We start from the raw sequence: 17,387 nt of genomic DNA on the forward strand, positions 1-17,387 counted from the left end.
TCATTCAGTTTTTGAAAGCTTTTCGCAAGATTTAATTTTGCCTCATCCACTGTAGTTTATTTTCAATTCAGAATAAGAGAAAATCAGTAACAAACACAAGAGGCAGAGTGCTGGCCAAGCCATATTAAAATGCAGTAGGAATAGCAAGTGTCAGGGAAGCAAGAGGAAAACATGGTAGCTAGAACAAACTGTAAATACACCAAACATAAGACAGCATCTTAGCCCTACAGCAAATTTTATGTTCTATCAATATTTAAATCAGTCTGTTTTCAACAGATACACAAATAAGAATTTACTCAGGCTTTGTACATAACGCAATAAAGTAAGAAATACATGAACCATTCGTGCACTAACAAATGCTACCATTGCTCTTCACAAGTAAAGCTGAAGTGTGTCAGAATGGCACTTGGTTGAAAGAAAAGTAATATTGGGACTTGATCATTTTTTGTATTTGTTACCTACAACATTCAAATTAACTGACCATCATCTACTTAACACTGCAAGAGGCTTGTTTTCCAAAGATGAGTTCCAATAATGGGAAATAAAATGAGATCAGTTTGAATCCATGACGAAAATTGTTAAACAGCATATTTCTGAAGAAAGCGGTCAAATGCATCATAAATTGCTTGCCTAAAGCAGGAAGAAACAAGTTAATTGTAGATCACTTGTATAATTTAGGAAACAATAGACAAAACTGCTGATTTGCATTTATTTCAAAATTAAGCATATCACCACAACTTGAAAATAGCATTCAGTAAAAATATGACATTTTTTCCTTCATGTATATCTCACTTCAATCTAGTAATATGTTTCAGAAGTTAACCAGACTACTTACCACCTTTCACAGGAATGCAAGTTTTAATTGATGAGGATTTTTGTATTCAAACATGTCAGGAAGTACGTCAGACAAGCAACATAAATTATTTTTGAGGGTGATGGTTTAAAACAGCAGTAAGCTGGGAGTTCACATATGTTGACCTGGTATACTGCTATTCCTTTCTGATGTTGCCTAGACTTCCTAAATGGGATGTATACTCAGTTGCTAATTTCTTACATTTTGAAATTAACACCAGAAGTATTTACCTTTTCAAACCTAAGGAACTGCAGGTTTATAAATGCATTTTTATAACTGATTTATGTAACTGACTCTAAAAAGTTGACGCCTAGTACTATTAAGGCAAGACTTTATAAGGCTTTATAAGGCAAGTACCACTCATCTGCAATCAAGCTTATGTCTTAATTCTTCAACTACTTACTCACAGAAGATAACACCTGCAAAAAGGCAACAGCTGTGTAATACAACGTAAGAGGTCACTGCTCAGAAAGTACTTTCTGGTGTCCAGGAAACAAATGAAGAACTATAGGAAAGCAAGAGCGATAACGATGACCCTATTGTCAAAGGCTTAGCGAACGATTTGAGATACATTACACATCATCCTCACTCACAGAACAGAATTGTGACATTCTCTAGGATCCAATCATTTGATCTCACAAGCAGTATTTGGTATTTGTTGCTTTAATTATCACTTTCCTTCTAACAAACGAATCTATATCTCAAAAGTATGGTTTTAAGTTCTGTATTATTTTTATGATTTCCTATCTACCTTACCTAAAGAGTCCTTGTTTGAAGAGGTAGGCACTGACATGACCTCCATTCAGATACCTGATTTCACATCCGGGCCAGATTTCTTGCAGACTGCGCACTCCAGTTCGAGGAATATATGCATCCTCCTTAGCTTGCACAACTATGATTAAACTGGGGTCAACTGGAACTAAAGAAAAACAACTCAAAATTGAATTAATCTAAGATTAGAAAATGATAGAAATACTTTAGCTGAAGATTTCTGCTTCAATATGCTCCCAATTACTAAAAAAAATACCAGTAACCTTTAGTCAAATTATATTTTTAATGTCTCCAGCAATTTTTGATGCTACAGTAGAAGAAAATTGTCTTTCTCCTTAAAGACAAACTCTATAGCATGCAGGTCAGTTCTAAGAGAGCTACCCCCCTTGCCCAGGGAAAATAACTAGAAGATATCTGGAATTCAATAGAGTAAAAGCTTTGTATTATTTTTCCCTCAAAGAGGGGAAAAAACCAAAACAAAACAAAAAAAAAAAACTTTCAGTATTAGAAGTCAGACAGCAAGTGCAGCATGGTTTTTTTCCTGTTTCCTACTTTTTTTTGCTTTTGTTTGTAGCATGAAGATCCTAACATATTGTTGTACAGACTTACTACTTATCACCACAATTGCACCAATCTGATTATCAACTGGAATAATACTACCAGGTTGTTTAGAAAATTAACACAGACCACCACTCTCTTCAGAAAAATACATGTGGTATGGCAGATAGGGACAAACTAAGGCATTTGCAAGGGGAGGGTCACAAAAAACTTTAGACCCTTTCCTTTCATATATAGTAAATAATGTATAGAAGATATACAGTGTTAAGGTAGATCCCATCTTTTCCTTCCATTTTCCATGAAATCTGAACATTAGGTGGATTTTCAGATCTCCTCTACAGATATATGTCAAGCATACCCTGGCAAGGGATGCAGTATTTCCCAGAGCATCAAGAGACCTGAGAGATAACTGGGACAAAGGACTACATCACCTTAAAAACGTCACTGAGATCACACATCCTCTTAAATTTCAAGAAAGGTCAGTGCTTTAGCTAAGTGATACCTGGATAAGTGGTTAGATATAAAAGAACATCTGTAATTAGAATAAAGTTTTAATTTTCTTTTTTTTTTTCTTTTTAACATATCTATTTTAAGTATAAATATTTGATTTTTAAAAATATTATTATTATTTTAACTATTTACATTTGGCAGAGGGGCAATGAATGCCAGAATTACAAAACTGAGGTGAAACCTGTCAGAAATTGAAGCACTTTCTGATACGTGTTTGAGTACTTGGTATATTCACAGTAGAACCATTCTGTCTTCACAGACTGTCTACAAAAGCCATTCCAAATCTTCATCTCAACTGAACTCCCTCAACCAGTACTAGGAAGAAATCACTTGTTTGCACTGCCTGCAAGCAGACCATTAAAAGTGATTTTTTCTAGATACCAAATTCGGCTTCATCAGATTTAAGACTCACTGGGCTACAATTCCCTCTATATGCTGTACTTGTCTTGGGAAATGCTATATTCAAAACTGCATCATCCCAGAAGGACCAGGGTTTATTCTTACGGGTGTCATTTGTCTTCAGGTATCATTCAAGTTTAGCTCTCATCTATGTAGGCTACTTTCTGACTGAAGTCAATACTAGGTTTCTGCCCAATTAGATTTAATTTAATCTGCATGAAAAACCTTACTAGCAGGACACAGCAGATGAATTAGATCTAGATATTAGTCATATCACATAAACACTTTGCTCTTTTAAATAATATGATATACTATGTCATATCTGAAAATAGCCACAGCACGGCACAGAAAAAAGGTGCACAGATACAGAAAGGCACATTGTCAACTGACTTGATCATCATTTGGTCGTTAAGAAACAAACCAATCACCAGGAAATTGAGTGTTAAATAGATTTTACAGAACAAGACTCAGAATGCTTTCATACTCCATCTAAGTGACAGCAGGTTTGCCCAATCAGAGAATACCTTTCCTCGCATAGTATTCTAATTTAGTTTTCCCAACTCCATATTGAAACAAATAAATACATACCTGAGAAGTTAGCTACATGAGTACATTCATCCATTACTCCTTTCATGAACCTTAATGATTCTCTCTGTAAAGTGTCACTCTTCGTTCTATTATTTATCCTGTGTCCCTGTTGTATGGTTAAGTTTTTATTGCTGCTGGTTGAAAACGTTTGATTTATGCACTGAATTTTAGGAGCATCTTGCATTAGAAGTCTTTCTGATGAGGCACTTAGAGGACTTCTACTTGTGGTAAAGCTGTGGACAGCTTCTTTAGGCTCAGTCTTCTTTGATGAATCAAAGCTGAACATTCTGGAAGCCACATCTATGTCCTCCAGACGATCCACATTGTCAGGAAAGTTTTTAACAAAATCTTGTCCCATCTTGAAAGAATCTGTCTAAACAAAGACAAGTCATTTATTAAGGAACTCGTTTACCTCAGCTAGTTCATGTTAGTCTTCAAATCAACACAATAACAATATTCAGTAAAAAGGAGGCAAAGAGAACTGCTTGCAGTACTTGCTATTTTCAGTCTACATGTCACACCGTGAATTAAATCCCAATTGCCATGGCCTTTTGATATTTTAATTCTACATTTGTCAGCTCAAGGAAGTACCTACAGCAATACACAGGACAAACATTTGTCTCTTTCAAATTCTGCATTAAACTCTGAATTCATGACTACAGTTTGGCAAGCTTACATTTCTGAGCAAATAAATCATAAAATCTATGCTTTTCTCAGGTTTGTGTCTCTCAAAATAGTCGTACTGTCTTTTTAAAAAAGTAGCCAGAAGTAAACAATGGTTTTTGTTTTTTGTTTTTTAAACAGAAAAAGGAAAATAGGCAATAGCAAGAAATATATTTGACCAGATTTGATGTTTGATTTTAAAAAATCTGAAAAATCTACAAATTTACCTCCTCCAAATAATAGGATGTCATAAGCTGAACTTCCTGTAATGTGTCTCTCTTTCTTGCTTTTTTTCCTCTGCTTAGTCTATTCAAATTGAGTATTTGGAAGCAATTCCAAATTCAAAGGACAAAAATTCATCATTTGATGTGTCAGACTAACAGCTTACCAGATTACAAAGCCATTTACCAGGATGAATTACCTGTATTTTCCATGTTTTGACTGAATACATTTAACACTATGGATTGCATTAACTCTGTAGTAAGTGCCATACTTAACAGGTATTATTCAACTAAAATATTAGGCACATGTAAACATTTACAAATAGTGAAAATAAACTATACTTACTCCACAGTATTCAAGCATTTGAATGATTTCTTCCTCGTAAACAGTTTGTGTATAATATTGTTTCTCAAGCTCTCTCCAGTTCACTGCCTTACTCAGCACACCCTGAAGTTATAAACACAAGAGTCTAGTACACAAGCAAAAGCCAAAGACTGTTCTAAAATAATGACATGCAAAGAAAATTGATTTGTTCCTGGGATTTGATTTTTCCAGGGCAGTTCTGGCTTAAGTTTCCAGACAACACTTAAAATTACTGGAAGCTTTTAAGCATGCATCGTAAGCAAACACACAGGACATACAACCTGTATACAATACAGCAAACACACACGGAAATACATTTCTCCTCAAAGAAATAAAAATAATAAAACACATATTTAGACTGAACTAAACCAGAGAGGACTATGAATGTCGGTCTATTAAATCACTTACCCGGTAGAAGTAGCAAAAACAGTGACTACATTATCATCCAGCTATTTAGGCCAGGCTTTGACCAGAAAAAGTTTTCAGTTTCCTTCCTCACCCTTCCACATTCAGAAAAGGACTGCAATCACTGTGTCACATATCAGTCCTTTCCCTTCATTTAGGACATGACCCAGTGAAGTAGCTCAAAGCTGTCTTCGCATCACTTGATAAATCTTAAGCTTTTTGCCACTAGTTATTAATAAAGGCCAGAAGGCAATGAAATACCTAACAACAAAGGCAAATGTAGCCAACCCAAACATTTTAACTCATGTATCTGATCACATTTCACTATATTAATATAAAAATATTGGGCAATTACCGTAGTGAATACTGCAGAAGCTGTTGACCACGAAAGACATGGAATCAATGGCAGTGGTTTAGGCCAATTCGTCACTGCCAGGGAAGCCATCTAGAATTAAACACAGTTATTATATATTTCAATCCTAAATTCATAATATTTTTGAAGGTATCTTAAGAACTGTCTCATCTCCAATTTATTTGTTTATAGAGCAAAAAATAAGTACCACCAAAGCACTTAAGGACTGGACTGGGGTAATTGGATATCCTTCCACATCTTTGGAATTCAGAAGGTTCAGTCTGCTCTTCACTGATTTCCCCAGTAACAAATATTGCTGTGGACAGGATTAATTTCACACATGAACAGTTTGTAACCACAAGAATTCTGGATGGGGTATTTGTTCTTACAGTTATTTCAAACAATGACAAACTTTACGCAGCCTTGTCATCAGGCTCTCGCAAGCTTATTTCAAGGCAAAACTAAAGCAATCTATAAGAAGAACTATTTAAAGTTTCACACTTTTGAATTTATATTCTAGAAACAAAACATAGACGAGAAGTAATTCAGTATGTTAAGGGGACTGTTTTCCTGTCCTTCAAAATCTAAATTATTGTTTTTAAATCTGGACATATTTTGGTAACTATTCTGATCACGTCAGAAATATTGGAAAAAAGCTCAACATACTAAGCAGTGTAAAATCCCTCCTACAAAATATCCCATGTTTGTCCCAGACATTCTAGTAAGTAGACTTATACAACTTATATAATTTTATTCAAATTATTTTTAATAATAAAAAGGGACAGAAGCATCACATACATATGTTACAATAGTCAGAAAGCCAGATGTCTTTGTCCTTAGTTCCAGCTCTCTCCATCATTAGAACTGAATTAGTGCTATTTCCTTTCAGTTACAAAATACATTCTAAAGACTGCTTTAGATTTGTTAGAACGAGTAAAAAATGCATGCTTCTGGACTAATGAAAAATATTCCAAGAGAGTTTCCAAGCTTACTTTCTCTGATCTTGCCTCTTGCTATACTCATGCTGCATATGACAACTGGTATGGGATACAGCACTCTGTCATTCCTACAGTATTCACCTAGACGCCTAAGTAGCAGCCTGCAGCTAACAGAGGACACATCCGTTTAATAATTACAATCCAGCTTATAAATAAGACAGGGGAGATACGTTTAACACAGAAGTTGTCTCATCAGGATGATATTTATGTGAACGTAAGGTATTTTAAACATGTACGACATTTAGAGTTGTAAAATTGTGCTTTGGAGGAAAATTATTTTTCTTTCAGTAGACACTATCATTGAAATTATCTACTTAGTTCTTGACAAGAAATAAACTGAAAGGGATCATCAAAATGGAGGTACGTTGTTTTAATTGGCTTTCTATACATGTATTTCAGAGCAACATGCATCTGTGGAGACAAGAGTTATACTGTGCATTAGGATTTCAAGCATCTTACTGTGAATACACCACTGTTTGAGTTGGAACATGCACAGTCACATATTTTGTTACCCACCACACTCCAGAAATCCTCACTAATCCATATCAAAGATGAGGAAAAACATTGAGAACAGACCCAACACCAGAAGTCACGAAAGTTACGGTACCTCTGTAGAGAGAATGCATTTCACTCAATGCATTCAAAAACAACTTTAAGAAGAATGGAAGAAAGAAAGTTAAACAAGCAATTGATCAATATGGATCATCTTTCAAAAAAGATTTTTTTTCCCCATTGGGATAAAAAACAACTATGTGAGAAGATATTCATATGAAGCCTCAGAGGAGATGGCTGACTAAGGTTGTATGATTTGTCAGTATTTACCAAGGATTATACTAATTCAGGACTACTGAGCATGAGAATTGCTGACGATTTTTCTCGTGACTCTTGATATTTGTTTTCAAGTCCTTCAGAGAGGAAAGGTTAAAAACAAGTAGAAATGCTCCTTCACACAGGTTAGGAAAGGTTATTCATAGAAAGCCCACAGGATGCATTCTGTAAAAACAGTTTGTGTGCCAAAAGCCCTCAGCTCAGATCCCTGAGGCGCAAGGATAATTTGCTCGTGAAACAAATAAAACAAATTATTCCCATGTACTAAAAGATCAAATGAGAAGTGAAAAAAAAGTACTAAACAGGAAATATGAAAGCTTACATGTCCTCCCATGGATATTCCAGTCATCCCTAGCGGTCCATAGCCTTCTCTCTCTAGCCAGTGCAAAAGAGCTGCCGATTCTAGAACAAGAGCTCCTCCCATCACAAACAGGTCCGAGACATTTTTTAAACATGACCGTCTTTTCTCCCCAGAAAAGGAAAAGACAGGATTTATTTTCTAAGATTAGATTTTGACATCTGTCATCACTCTATGCATACTTTCATACAAAGCCTCATCACATTCCCAGAGAATTTTGGATCTTAACTCCTGTTGATTCAACATAAGAAGCAAGTCCAGATTCTCTGGCAATTTTTCTAAACAAGGACCAGGAACAGACACCTGCTAAGCTTCTAACATCACTCACCACCTGATCGTTTAGAAACAAGTATTAGCAACGTTAGAATCTCATTAGCAGTAATCTTCTGTGCTGTCAAGTCATAATGGGTATTCTAGAAATAGAATCAGAGCAGTTCAATCCTACACATATACTATCTTAAATGCAGAAAAAAAATCCTTTTTTTCCTTTTCCTCCTCTTATTTACCTGTTTCACATCACTGAAAAATTGCACACAACATTTGAAGAGCAACCAGTATGCCAGCTTTGGAAGAACTCAGCAGTGTCATTGTAAGAATGAAATTGTAAAGTGGGAAGTTTGTCACAGTACTGAGAAACTCATGTAGTGTACTCTAAAGCATCAAAACAAAGGAAACAAAAAGGAAAAAGCTATTCAGCTGAACCATCAAAGGAACTCTCAAAAAGTGGAAGTATTTTACAGACCAATTAACATACCTCTAAATAAGGAGAAAGAAATATACTGTGCTAGTCACAGGAGAAATGAATGCAGTTGCTGCAGAGCAGCTAACGTAATTCCTTCTGACAGCTTTGTTATGAAAGATTCATCAACCCTCCATAGCTGCTGTATTTACTAAGCACTGTTACTACTGCGTTAACTAAAACCACTGCTGCTGCTTTGTAAGCTTGTATTGAAGACTGACAGATATTGCTTGGGGTATTTGACTGAGCACTTGCCTTTCAGAGAATCCTTGTCTACATCATTCATATACTAAGCTGTCAAATTGGACAATAGAAAAAGGAGTTAGAAATATCCTCACCAAATTACTTTTCTGCATCAATTACTGAACTACAAGGAAAAACAAAAACAAACCTTGACCTATTCCAGCACACATACTCTTGTCCCTCTCCTATAATCTTATACCTCTAAATGCAATATATTTTTTAAAAGTGTTTTTCCTGCTTAAAAAAGTAGTTTTTAAAACAATCAGCTGGCAATTTTGTGTTTTCTTTTGGTTTTTACCTTAAAAAAATTGGTTCTTATGTCAAAATAAAGTTCTGCACCTGCTTTGAAAATAAACTTAGAAACCATTTCTGGAATTAGAATTTTCTCATTGCATTCTTTGAACAGGCTAACAAATGAGCAACTCATTATGTCTTAATGTGGTCCTTTCGAAATATCTAGAAAAAGGTAAAGCTGAGATACGAAAATAACAAGATCAACTATCTGAACAAACTCATATTTGACTGAAATAACTGCAGCATGCAGACAAATACAGTAGCTGATCAGGAAAACAAACTGTTGGTTGCATTCACACTTGTCTCATTCTTACGCTGCAATGCCATCTTATGCAAACTTTCACCATCACAGTGATCTCTTAACGCAAACAGAAGTAAAGTAGCCCAACAAAGGCTGATGATTTTATGTTAACAGGATGTTTGGGATTTCATTTTTCTCAACATGCTCACAAAGTTTATATTCATTTGAGCTTCCTGAAGGAAAAAAAAAAAAAGTAGTAGTATTTTGACAAGACTGTATTTTGCAATACTTACATTTGATCCTTAGGTTTTCTGCAGCCATGTAGAAGTCTCAAGTTAAGGAAAGTAAGAATTGTCTACATAAAAATTGGCAATTAAAATAAAAAATAAATCACATAAATAGCACAGTGATTAATTATAATTTGGAATTTAAATTCCAAATGTTTAACTGGAAGTAAATCACATTAAATACAATTGGATTATGTAATTTATAACATTAAGTTTTACTTCTATCAGCTATGCGGGTATACAGAAAGTATAACCTGAGATTCTATGTAACGAAATGAAGTAACATTGTTCCAAAGGTTGCTGATGAGTTGATGGAAACTTTTACTCCAAAACAGATCTTAAATGCCAAGATAAAATTTCTCATAAGCGTTTGAAAAAGGAAAGCAAAGGAAATAACATTCTTTTCTGTCATTAATACGTCCAGAAGTCACGCAGTATGATGAAGAAAGAATGCACAGTTTTCCCTCTGCCATGACTACACTAATCAATCACATTAGTAAGCTTGATGATGAATGGGAAAACAGATTAATGCCAGAACTTTCACTCTGATGACCGCACCAAGGAGTTGTAGAAGATGTTTTCAGCAAAATCAGAACGTGTAATAGTAGCATGTTATACTGTGCTCCACCTCGTGTCCCATTCTGTGGGTTCCTACCCTGTGGAGAAAACGCTGAAAACTGCCTCAGAATCCTGTTTTCCACAAAAGGATATAATAGGGATTTTCCAGCAATAGGGAAGCCATACAGGCTTCTTTTATCATTGGACGAGCCATTAATGTGCGCCTCCTCCAGAAGTGCTAAAGGTAAGATGCATAATCATAAGAAGATCAAATCCAATATTTATTTTCTCACTAATTCATTTCACATTTTACTTACATGATCCCCAGTGCCTGCTAAATGAATGCATACAGGTCTGTGCTTGCTATTCCATCTTCTGGGTGTTATGAACTGAAACCTACGAGAAACAAACATCAAAGTAAGAGTATCCATTGCTTCAGATAAATAAGTTTAAAAAACAAACAAAAACCGACACACTCTGTGACACACTCAGGCAAACTGTTGATACAGCAATATCATCTTTCATAAACACATCCAGCAAAGAAAGAAATCCAAGAGTATGACAGTATGAATTCCAGAGACCAAAAGAAGTCAAGCAGAAAGATCATGCTCCTAAAACAGACCACTACCTCATCATCACAGTTCAAATTGTGCAGAGCAGAGAAGTGGAACTGCAGATAAAGAGCTGCCTGAACATGAATGCCTAGCTCTCCTAGGCAATATTGCTATTTTTCTCCTGAGGGCACAACAGCTGAAACTGAAGAATAAGGTGAGCAAAACGTTTACATTAAAATGAAATATAAACAGTTCAAAAAACCCACAAACACAAAAGTATTTTATACAACATCTAATGCCTTCTGCTGCTACACAGAAGTTAGTTACAAGAAAGGTATTGAGAGACAAAAGATACATAATTTCTAAGGCACTAATATTTTCTCCACAAGATGGAGCACAAACCTACAACTGAATTACATTCAGGAAAAAAACAACAAACAACAAAAAAAGCGATGCATGACAATTTTAAGGGAAGTTTCAAAACTCTAACAGTACTACTGCCCAATGCAATAGCATAACATAGCCTCAAAGTGCAAAGGAACATAAGAAAACAGGCAGTATACTAGATTTTCAGTTATGGTACTAATTAGGGATGTTTGAATTTGTATGTTCAGCCTTTAAGATAGTAAACAAAGCTTGGGGAAAAGAAAACAAATGCCATGAAAGTGTTTGCTTTTAGTTTTTACCTAAAAATTACACTCTCCTTTTCTCAACTCCAAAGCAGTTTTCGTGCCAAAACAGCAAAAACGCAATCTAATATCTTGACTATTACAGATCATTAAGCTTTCTGAATGGGTACTTTTTTTTTTTTTTTTTCTTGGCAAAGTGTAACAGATTCTCTTGCTGCAATTACATTCACTTATATCTGTACACAGACAGTTTTTTTTTTTTTTTATGGAATTTGAATGGTTCCTTCAAATACAATGTAAGGAGTTTCTTTTCCAAAAATAATTTCTCTTGTTCTGTATAAAACAAACAGCTCCTGTCCAAGCTCTAGTAACCTTGATTTCCAGCATCGTTTCGGAAATTTGTTTGTTCGGAAAACAAACACATTCCATAGTCAAGGGCAATATAATTTCTGCACTGAAAAACAAACAAACCAATCCCACAAGACTTCAGAATCAAATCCTGTGACTAGCAGTCAGGTAATCCCAGGTTTTAACTTTTCTCACTGTGGCTTAAGCTTTTCATAAAGAGTTACATCATCCACCCATCCACTCTCAGCTAAGATTAGACTTAGTTTTCCATGTTATTACTAGTAATAACAGAAGCTCTCCTCTAGTCATAGATAAATTCTCACATAATTACAGCAAAACTTCCATCTCTTGTAATTCTTACTTTTTTCCTGGCTTCAGAACATAACCGATCAATCTTTCTCAAATATGACTCTATACTTCACAATAAAGCACCCTACCAAAGTATGTTATCCACACAGATTAAACTATCACACAAATAAGATTACTTGAAACTTTAAGGTCAAAACATATTCCAACATGTAGGCTGGAAAAAAAAAAGGCAGTTTATTTTGCAGATTATTGGTGTAGCGATATATTGGCTTCATGGTAAAACCACTGATGTATCATTTTCATTTCTCTCCAGCAGTAGCTTCAGAAAGGAAATACACTTGATTTCTCCTACCTGGCTACAAGAGACTCAACAGGCAGGATACCCGGAACATAATGAGCTAAAGGGGAAATGAAGTGCCCCTCAAGGATTTTACAGTCTGATTGTTCCTCAACCTGCAGAAGGAATGATACATATCTATCAACACAGCCAAATATTTTCATGTTTCCTTATAAATGACCTTTTAAAGAACCATCTTAAGCTGTGCTGCTCCAGTAGCATATATTTCAATTATATAAACCATGTTATGAGCCTTTTTTGAGTTTCAGCAATTAAAATCTTATGCTCTCCACTCCCAGTTATTGACTGAGAAAAAAATCTAAATGCATCTGTACAACCACTACTTCAATCTTACAGCTTACTTCAGTTCTATTAACAACAAATATGATCACCCACTCTCCTACCCCTTCCAACCAAGCTTTACTTTTCTGCCATTGCCTCCTAATTCTACTCACAGTGGCTCAAAAATTAATTGTGAAGTTTATTAATTTCACTTTACTGGTGAAAGCATTTAGCTTGCCACATAAATGATCACAAGTGTATTTATTTGACTTAAGAACTATTGGCTTTTTCTGACCCCTTTATTCACACTACCTCGGTTGAAAAAAAATATCCTTGTCTTCAGGACAAGGATTGCTTACATCTGCATTTCACTTGAAACCATAGGGCCTCCTTTCTCTAACCAGTCTGGAAATTCACACTACATTTATTTTGCCACTGCAGCATTATTACATCCTTCACAGAAAAATTCTAGTATCCTTTTCTTGATAAGAGCAACAGGGACCACACGTGAAGTTACTTCATGCCACCAGCTAGAAAATCACCGATGAGCAAAAGGAAAGTGAGTATCATCAGGAGTGTATTTATCACCCTATGTGCACACAGTCCCTAAAGCAAGTTCCCAACTGACAGTCCCAGAGGCAGAACATCCTGTAATAACATCAGGAAAATACAGATTCACATATATCAAAATTCAAACTTCTACTCTTTAAAATCAACCTGGAAAGGACTAAATTTATTTCACATTTTTATACCATTAGGCAAATAAATTTAGTTAAACTGTATCCTTTGCATTTACATACCTTGTCAATAAAGACTGGGTAATCTCTTGAAACCAGTGTCTGGCATTTTTCCCTGTTTCCAATAATCTTTCTGAATTCAAATATTCTGTTGAATACAAACAAGTAAAGAAAAGATTCAATTTTTAGTCTATTTAAAATATTAAATCTATAAAAATATCAAACATTTACAGATCAGTCAGACTATGATGGCACAGGTCTGTAAGAACATTTTTAAGTTAAAAAGAAGGGGGAAAAAAGTCCACATATTGCTAGAGCTTACACAGCTTTTAAATAGTATTTTAAGCCTGATACCTAAAAAACTACTGCCATTTTTCAGAGCTAAATGAAGACATTGGAACCCCCTACTCTTACATACCGGGGAGATATGGACAGAAGGGGGAAAAGGTAAAATCACCAATGTCAAAGTGTCAGTGGCTCAAGGTGTAACTGCCACAAGCCATATTCAGTGAATTTCACAAACGACAGAAATTGGAGTGAGGCTGATAGCCGGATGCCTTTCAAAGCCACCTGGATAAGCTGGAAGAACAAGTCAGCAAACACCCTAAAGCTCAATAATCCAACTGCCAAGTCTTGCACCTAGACCTGTGCAACAATATAAGCCAGGTACCACCCAGCCAGGTAGCAGCTCTGCAGGAAAGGGCATAGAGCTTCTGGCAGTCAGCAAACTGAACATGAGTTTGCAGCATGGCCTTGCAGCTCTGCAGACCATTGGTATCACCTCAGCATTCAGCAAAAAGGCAGACAGAAAGTCAATGGAAGAGACCACCCTCTACTCAATACTCATAAAATGACATCTGGAATACTCGGTCCAGTTCTGGGACCACTGTCCTTAAGACATGCTGACATATTCCACAGTTGGGAAGAGTGCTGCTAGAATAACTGGAACACATCATGTATGAAAAAAAGAATGAAGAAACCAAGTACACGTGGCCTGGGGAAGGGAAGGCTTAGGGGCAAACCGAGCTGCTTCCTTCTGCTACTTAAATGGGCTACAAAGTATTGCAGAAGATGAAACAAAACTTAGCACTGTGGTAGAAGGTGAAAGGGCAAAACATAGCGGAGCCCTAGTGGAGCTAGGAGTCACTAGTTCTTAAGTCTCTAAACACATGCAAATATATCACCTGATAGAACTAAAACAGCAGATTTGGATGGCCAGTACAGAAGAATGGTACAACAGGAACAACCCATTCACCTTCCTAAAAGCAAAGAAAGCCACCATACAAAGCAGTTTATCACCACACCAAAATTGCTGTCCTGTATAACCTGCTTTTCTTACACAGAACATAGCACTAAATATTTCTAAGAGTAAGAGTATAGATATGAGACATGAGTATGGAGGATGAACTAAATGCAAAGATGTTATGCTTGACACAAATTCTTAAAAAAATACATGTACACATTTTCTCTGTAGCCTGGAGAATACTAAACCTATTGAAAGGAAAACCTTTTACATGTTGAGGAATTTCAACCCTTGTTAATGAGCTGAGGATAAAGAACTAGGATACAGGTCACCACATCGATGGTGTGCTCAGCAAATCTTCAGATTACATCCAAGTCAAGATAGCCAGTGACATCAGTCAATCTCAGTTAACGCTAAGAAATCTCATAAATTGTTCTAATGGGTTTTCATAGTGAAAACAAACAAACACTATCACTATTTCCAGCATGATCAGCATGCTAGGGAGTGTACTCTCTCCTCCTGCTGGTGTGAAGAGGCAGCGTTCTCTCTTTCTTCATCCGGGTGAAGACAAGCTGCCAGGGAACAGCTTGTCTATCCACCCAGGGGTAGCACGAAGAAAAAGTTCTTCCTCTTTTCAGATCAGCAGGCCAGCGAGTCTGTCCCATGTACTGCTTACAGTTTTGGATTTCATGCCATTCCTCCAGCTCATGAAAAGGAGGAGCTGTAGCTGATACCATCATTTCTGTTTGACACAAGTGGTTACCCTTGCAGACCCCTTACAGCTAACAGAATTAGCCAGAAGTTACCCCACACATTAAGTGGGGAGAAAAGATGGGGAGAAGGTCAGCGAAACATAGTTGAGTCCTCCAACCTAAAAGTTTTCATGGAAAGGGTTTGATAAACATCCCATTTCAGCCAAACACGCACAACATACAATACAGAAATGCTGCAGTCACAACCAAGTGAACTACGCATTTTTGCTTATTCTAACAGAACTGCATTAATGTTATAAAAATTCAACAATTTTGTTCTGCTATTGAGATAAATCAACTAAGGAATGAGATTGAAAAAACAAACAGCCTGCACGACTCCATCACTCTCCACAGCAAACAAAGCTTTTGTTACAAGTTTCCTTCCTTGATTTCCATACACATACAAATTAGCTTATGCAGTAGAGATTTATCATTTCCTATTTGTATACTACATGACACAGAATATATTCATTCACTTAAAGGTTAAAACAAAAATAACAATTAAAATATGCAAGTGTTTAATTTTCAAGTGTTACTCACAGTTTGAAGAAAAAAAACAAACGCAAATATTTAAAAATTCATTGGTAATTCTCTTATTTTAAAGACACCAAAAAAGAATCACAGCATCATAAGGGTTGGAAGGGACCTCTGCAGATCATCAAGTCCAACTCTCTGCTAAAGCAGGTTCTCTACAGTAGGTTACACATAAAAGCTTCCAGACGGGTCTTGAATATCTCCAAAGAAGGAGATCACAACCATTCTAGGCAGCCTGATCCAGTGCTCTGTCACTCTCAAAAAAACCCCAACAAAACAGCTTTTTTCTCATACTGAGATGTAACTCCCTGTGTTCCAGTTCACCCCACTGCCCCTTGCCCCTCGCTAGGCACCACCTAAAAGTGCCCAGCCTCATGCTCTTGACAATTGCCCTTCAGATACTTCTAATCGCTGGTAAGATCTCCACTTAGAAAATGAGCTCACTGCTTTGGGGATGAGAGACATTTCTGAATACACCTTACCCTTCTAAAATGCATTTTTATTCAGCCATTACAGAAAGTTAGTGAGATCATCTTCATGTTAAACAGAACAGTTCCTCTGGAAAGAATTAGCTAGTTTTCTTCTTGGTCAAGACTTTTGAGAGCCACTACTTAAAATGGGTTGGTTGATATTCCAAAGTGAAAAATGCGATTGGACACACACATTCTCTCAAGAAAATCCTCTTTAAACAGAAAAACATTTCAGAGATCCCTTTAAGACTTCTAAATTCAGTTACTCCCTCAGTATGGAAATACACGATATCCTGACCATAACAAACTTTAGCATAACTTTTCAAAAAAGCACACAGAAGAGCACCGGTATTTTGTTTTGTTTCCTTTTAATATAAAGGACAGATTGTGCTATTATTATTTTTTTAAACAAGTCACCTCTTCAGATCCTCTGGCTTTCCCCATCCTCTGATGAAGAGTTTAGTGAGGAGAAGCTTTCTGTACAAGACATCTAATTTACTTACACCCATTAGCAGCAAACTGACATCTAGAAAAAAGAACAGGTAAAAACAAGGCAGTTAAAGGGGTTGACTTGAGGGGCAAGTTCATTGCTTATTAGTCTAAGTTGGTTCTTATTCTGGTACCTGTTTCAATGAAAAGCCATACCACTTTATTACAAGGAAGTTATCCTTGATACTTAGGTCAATTCTTTGCCTTTTAAACAAAGCATAAAGGCAGTTAACACAAATTCTGCCTTTGCTTAAAAAAAAAAAAAAAAAAAAAAAGAAGTGGAATGTAGCAGTAGGAACTTGATACACCTAAGAAACCAGAAAGTTATCATATTATCGATGAAAAGATTACAGAAGAAGCACATGAGGTCACAGAATTACACCTCCAGCCTGTTCTAAGCGTATTTTACTTAGACCAATAAGAAGAAAAGCATTGATATCTGCCCTCTGTCAGTATAGCGATAATGGTAAATA

The 17,387-nt window shown here is 36.1% G+C and overlaps 1 protein-coding gene across 1 annotated transcript; it reads right to left on the reverse strand.

The window, feature by feature from the left end:
• Window positions 1–578: 578 nt before the first annotated feature.
• On the reverse strand, window positions 579–16,934 carry ABHD18 (abhydrolase domain containing 18; the record flags this gene model as incomplete). Its single annotated transcript, XM_079534871.1, has 12 exons — window positions 579–630; window positions 1,610–1,772; window positions 3,680–4,052; window positions 4,910–5,011; window positions 5,688–5,777; window positions 7,833–7,971; window positions 9,679–9,696; window positions 10,374–10,468; window positions 10,548–10,626; window positions 12,423–12,523; window positions 13,490–13,574; window positions 16,843–16,934. 12 exons carry the CDS (start codon window positions 16,932–16,934, stop codon window positions 579–581), a joined length of 1,389 nt encoding a protein of 462 aa, XP_079390997.1.
• Window positions 16,935–17,387: the final 453 nt, after the last annotated feature.

Source organism: Tetrao urogallus (genome assembly GCF_951394365.1).
Source record: "Tetrao urogallus genome assembly, chromosome: 4".
In the NCBI taxonomy this organism is placed as follows: domain Eukaryota; kingdom Metazoa; phylum Chordata; class Aves; order Galliformes; family Phasianidae; genus Tetrao; species Tetrao urogallus.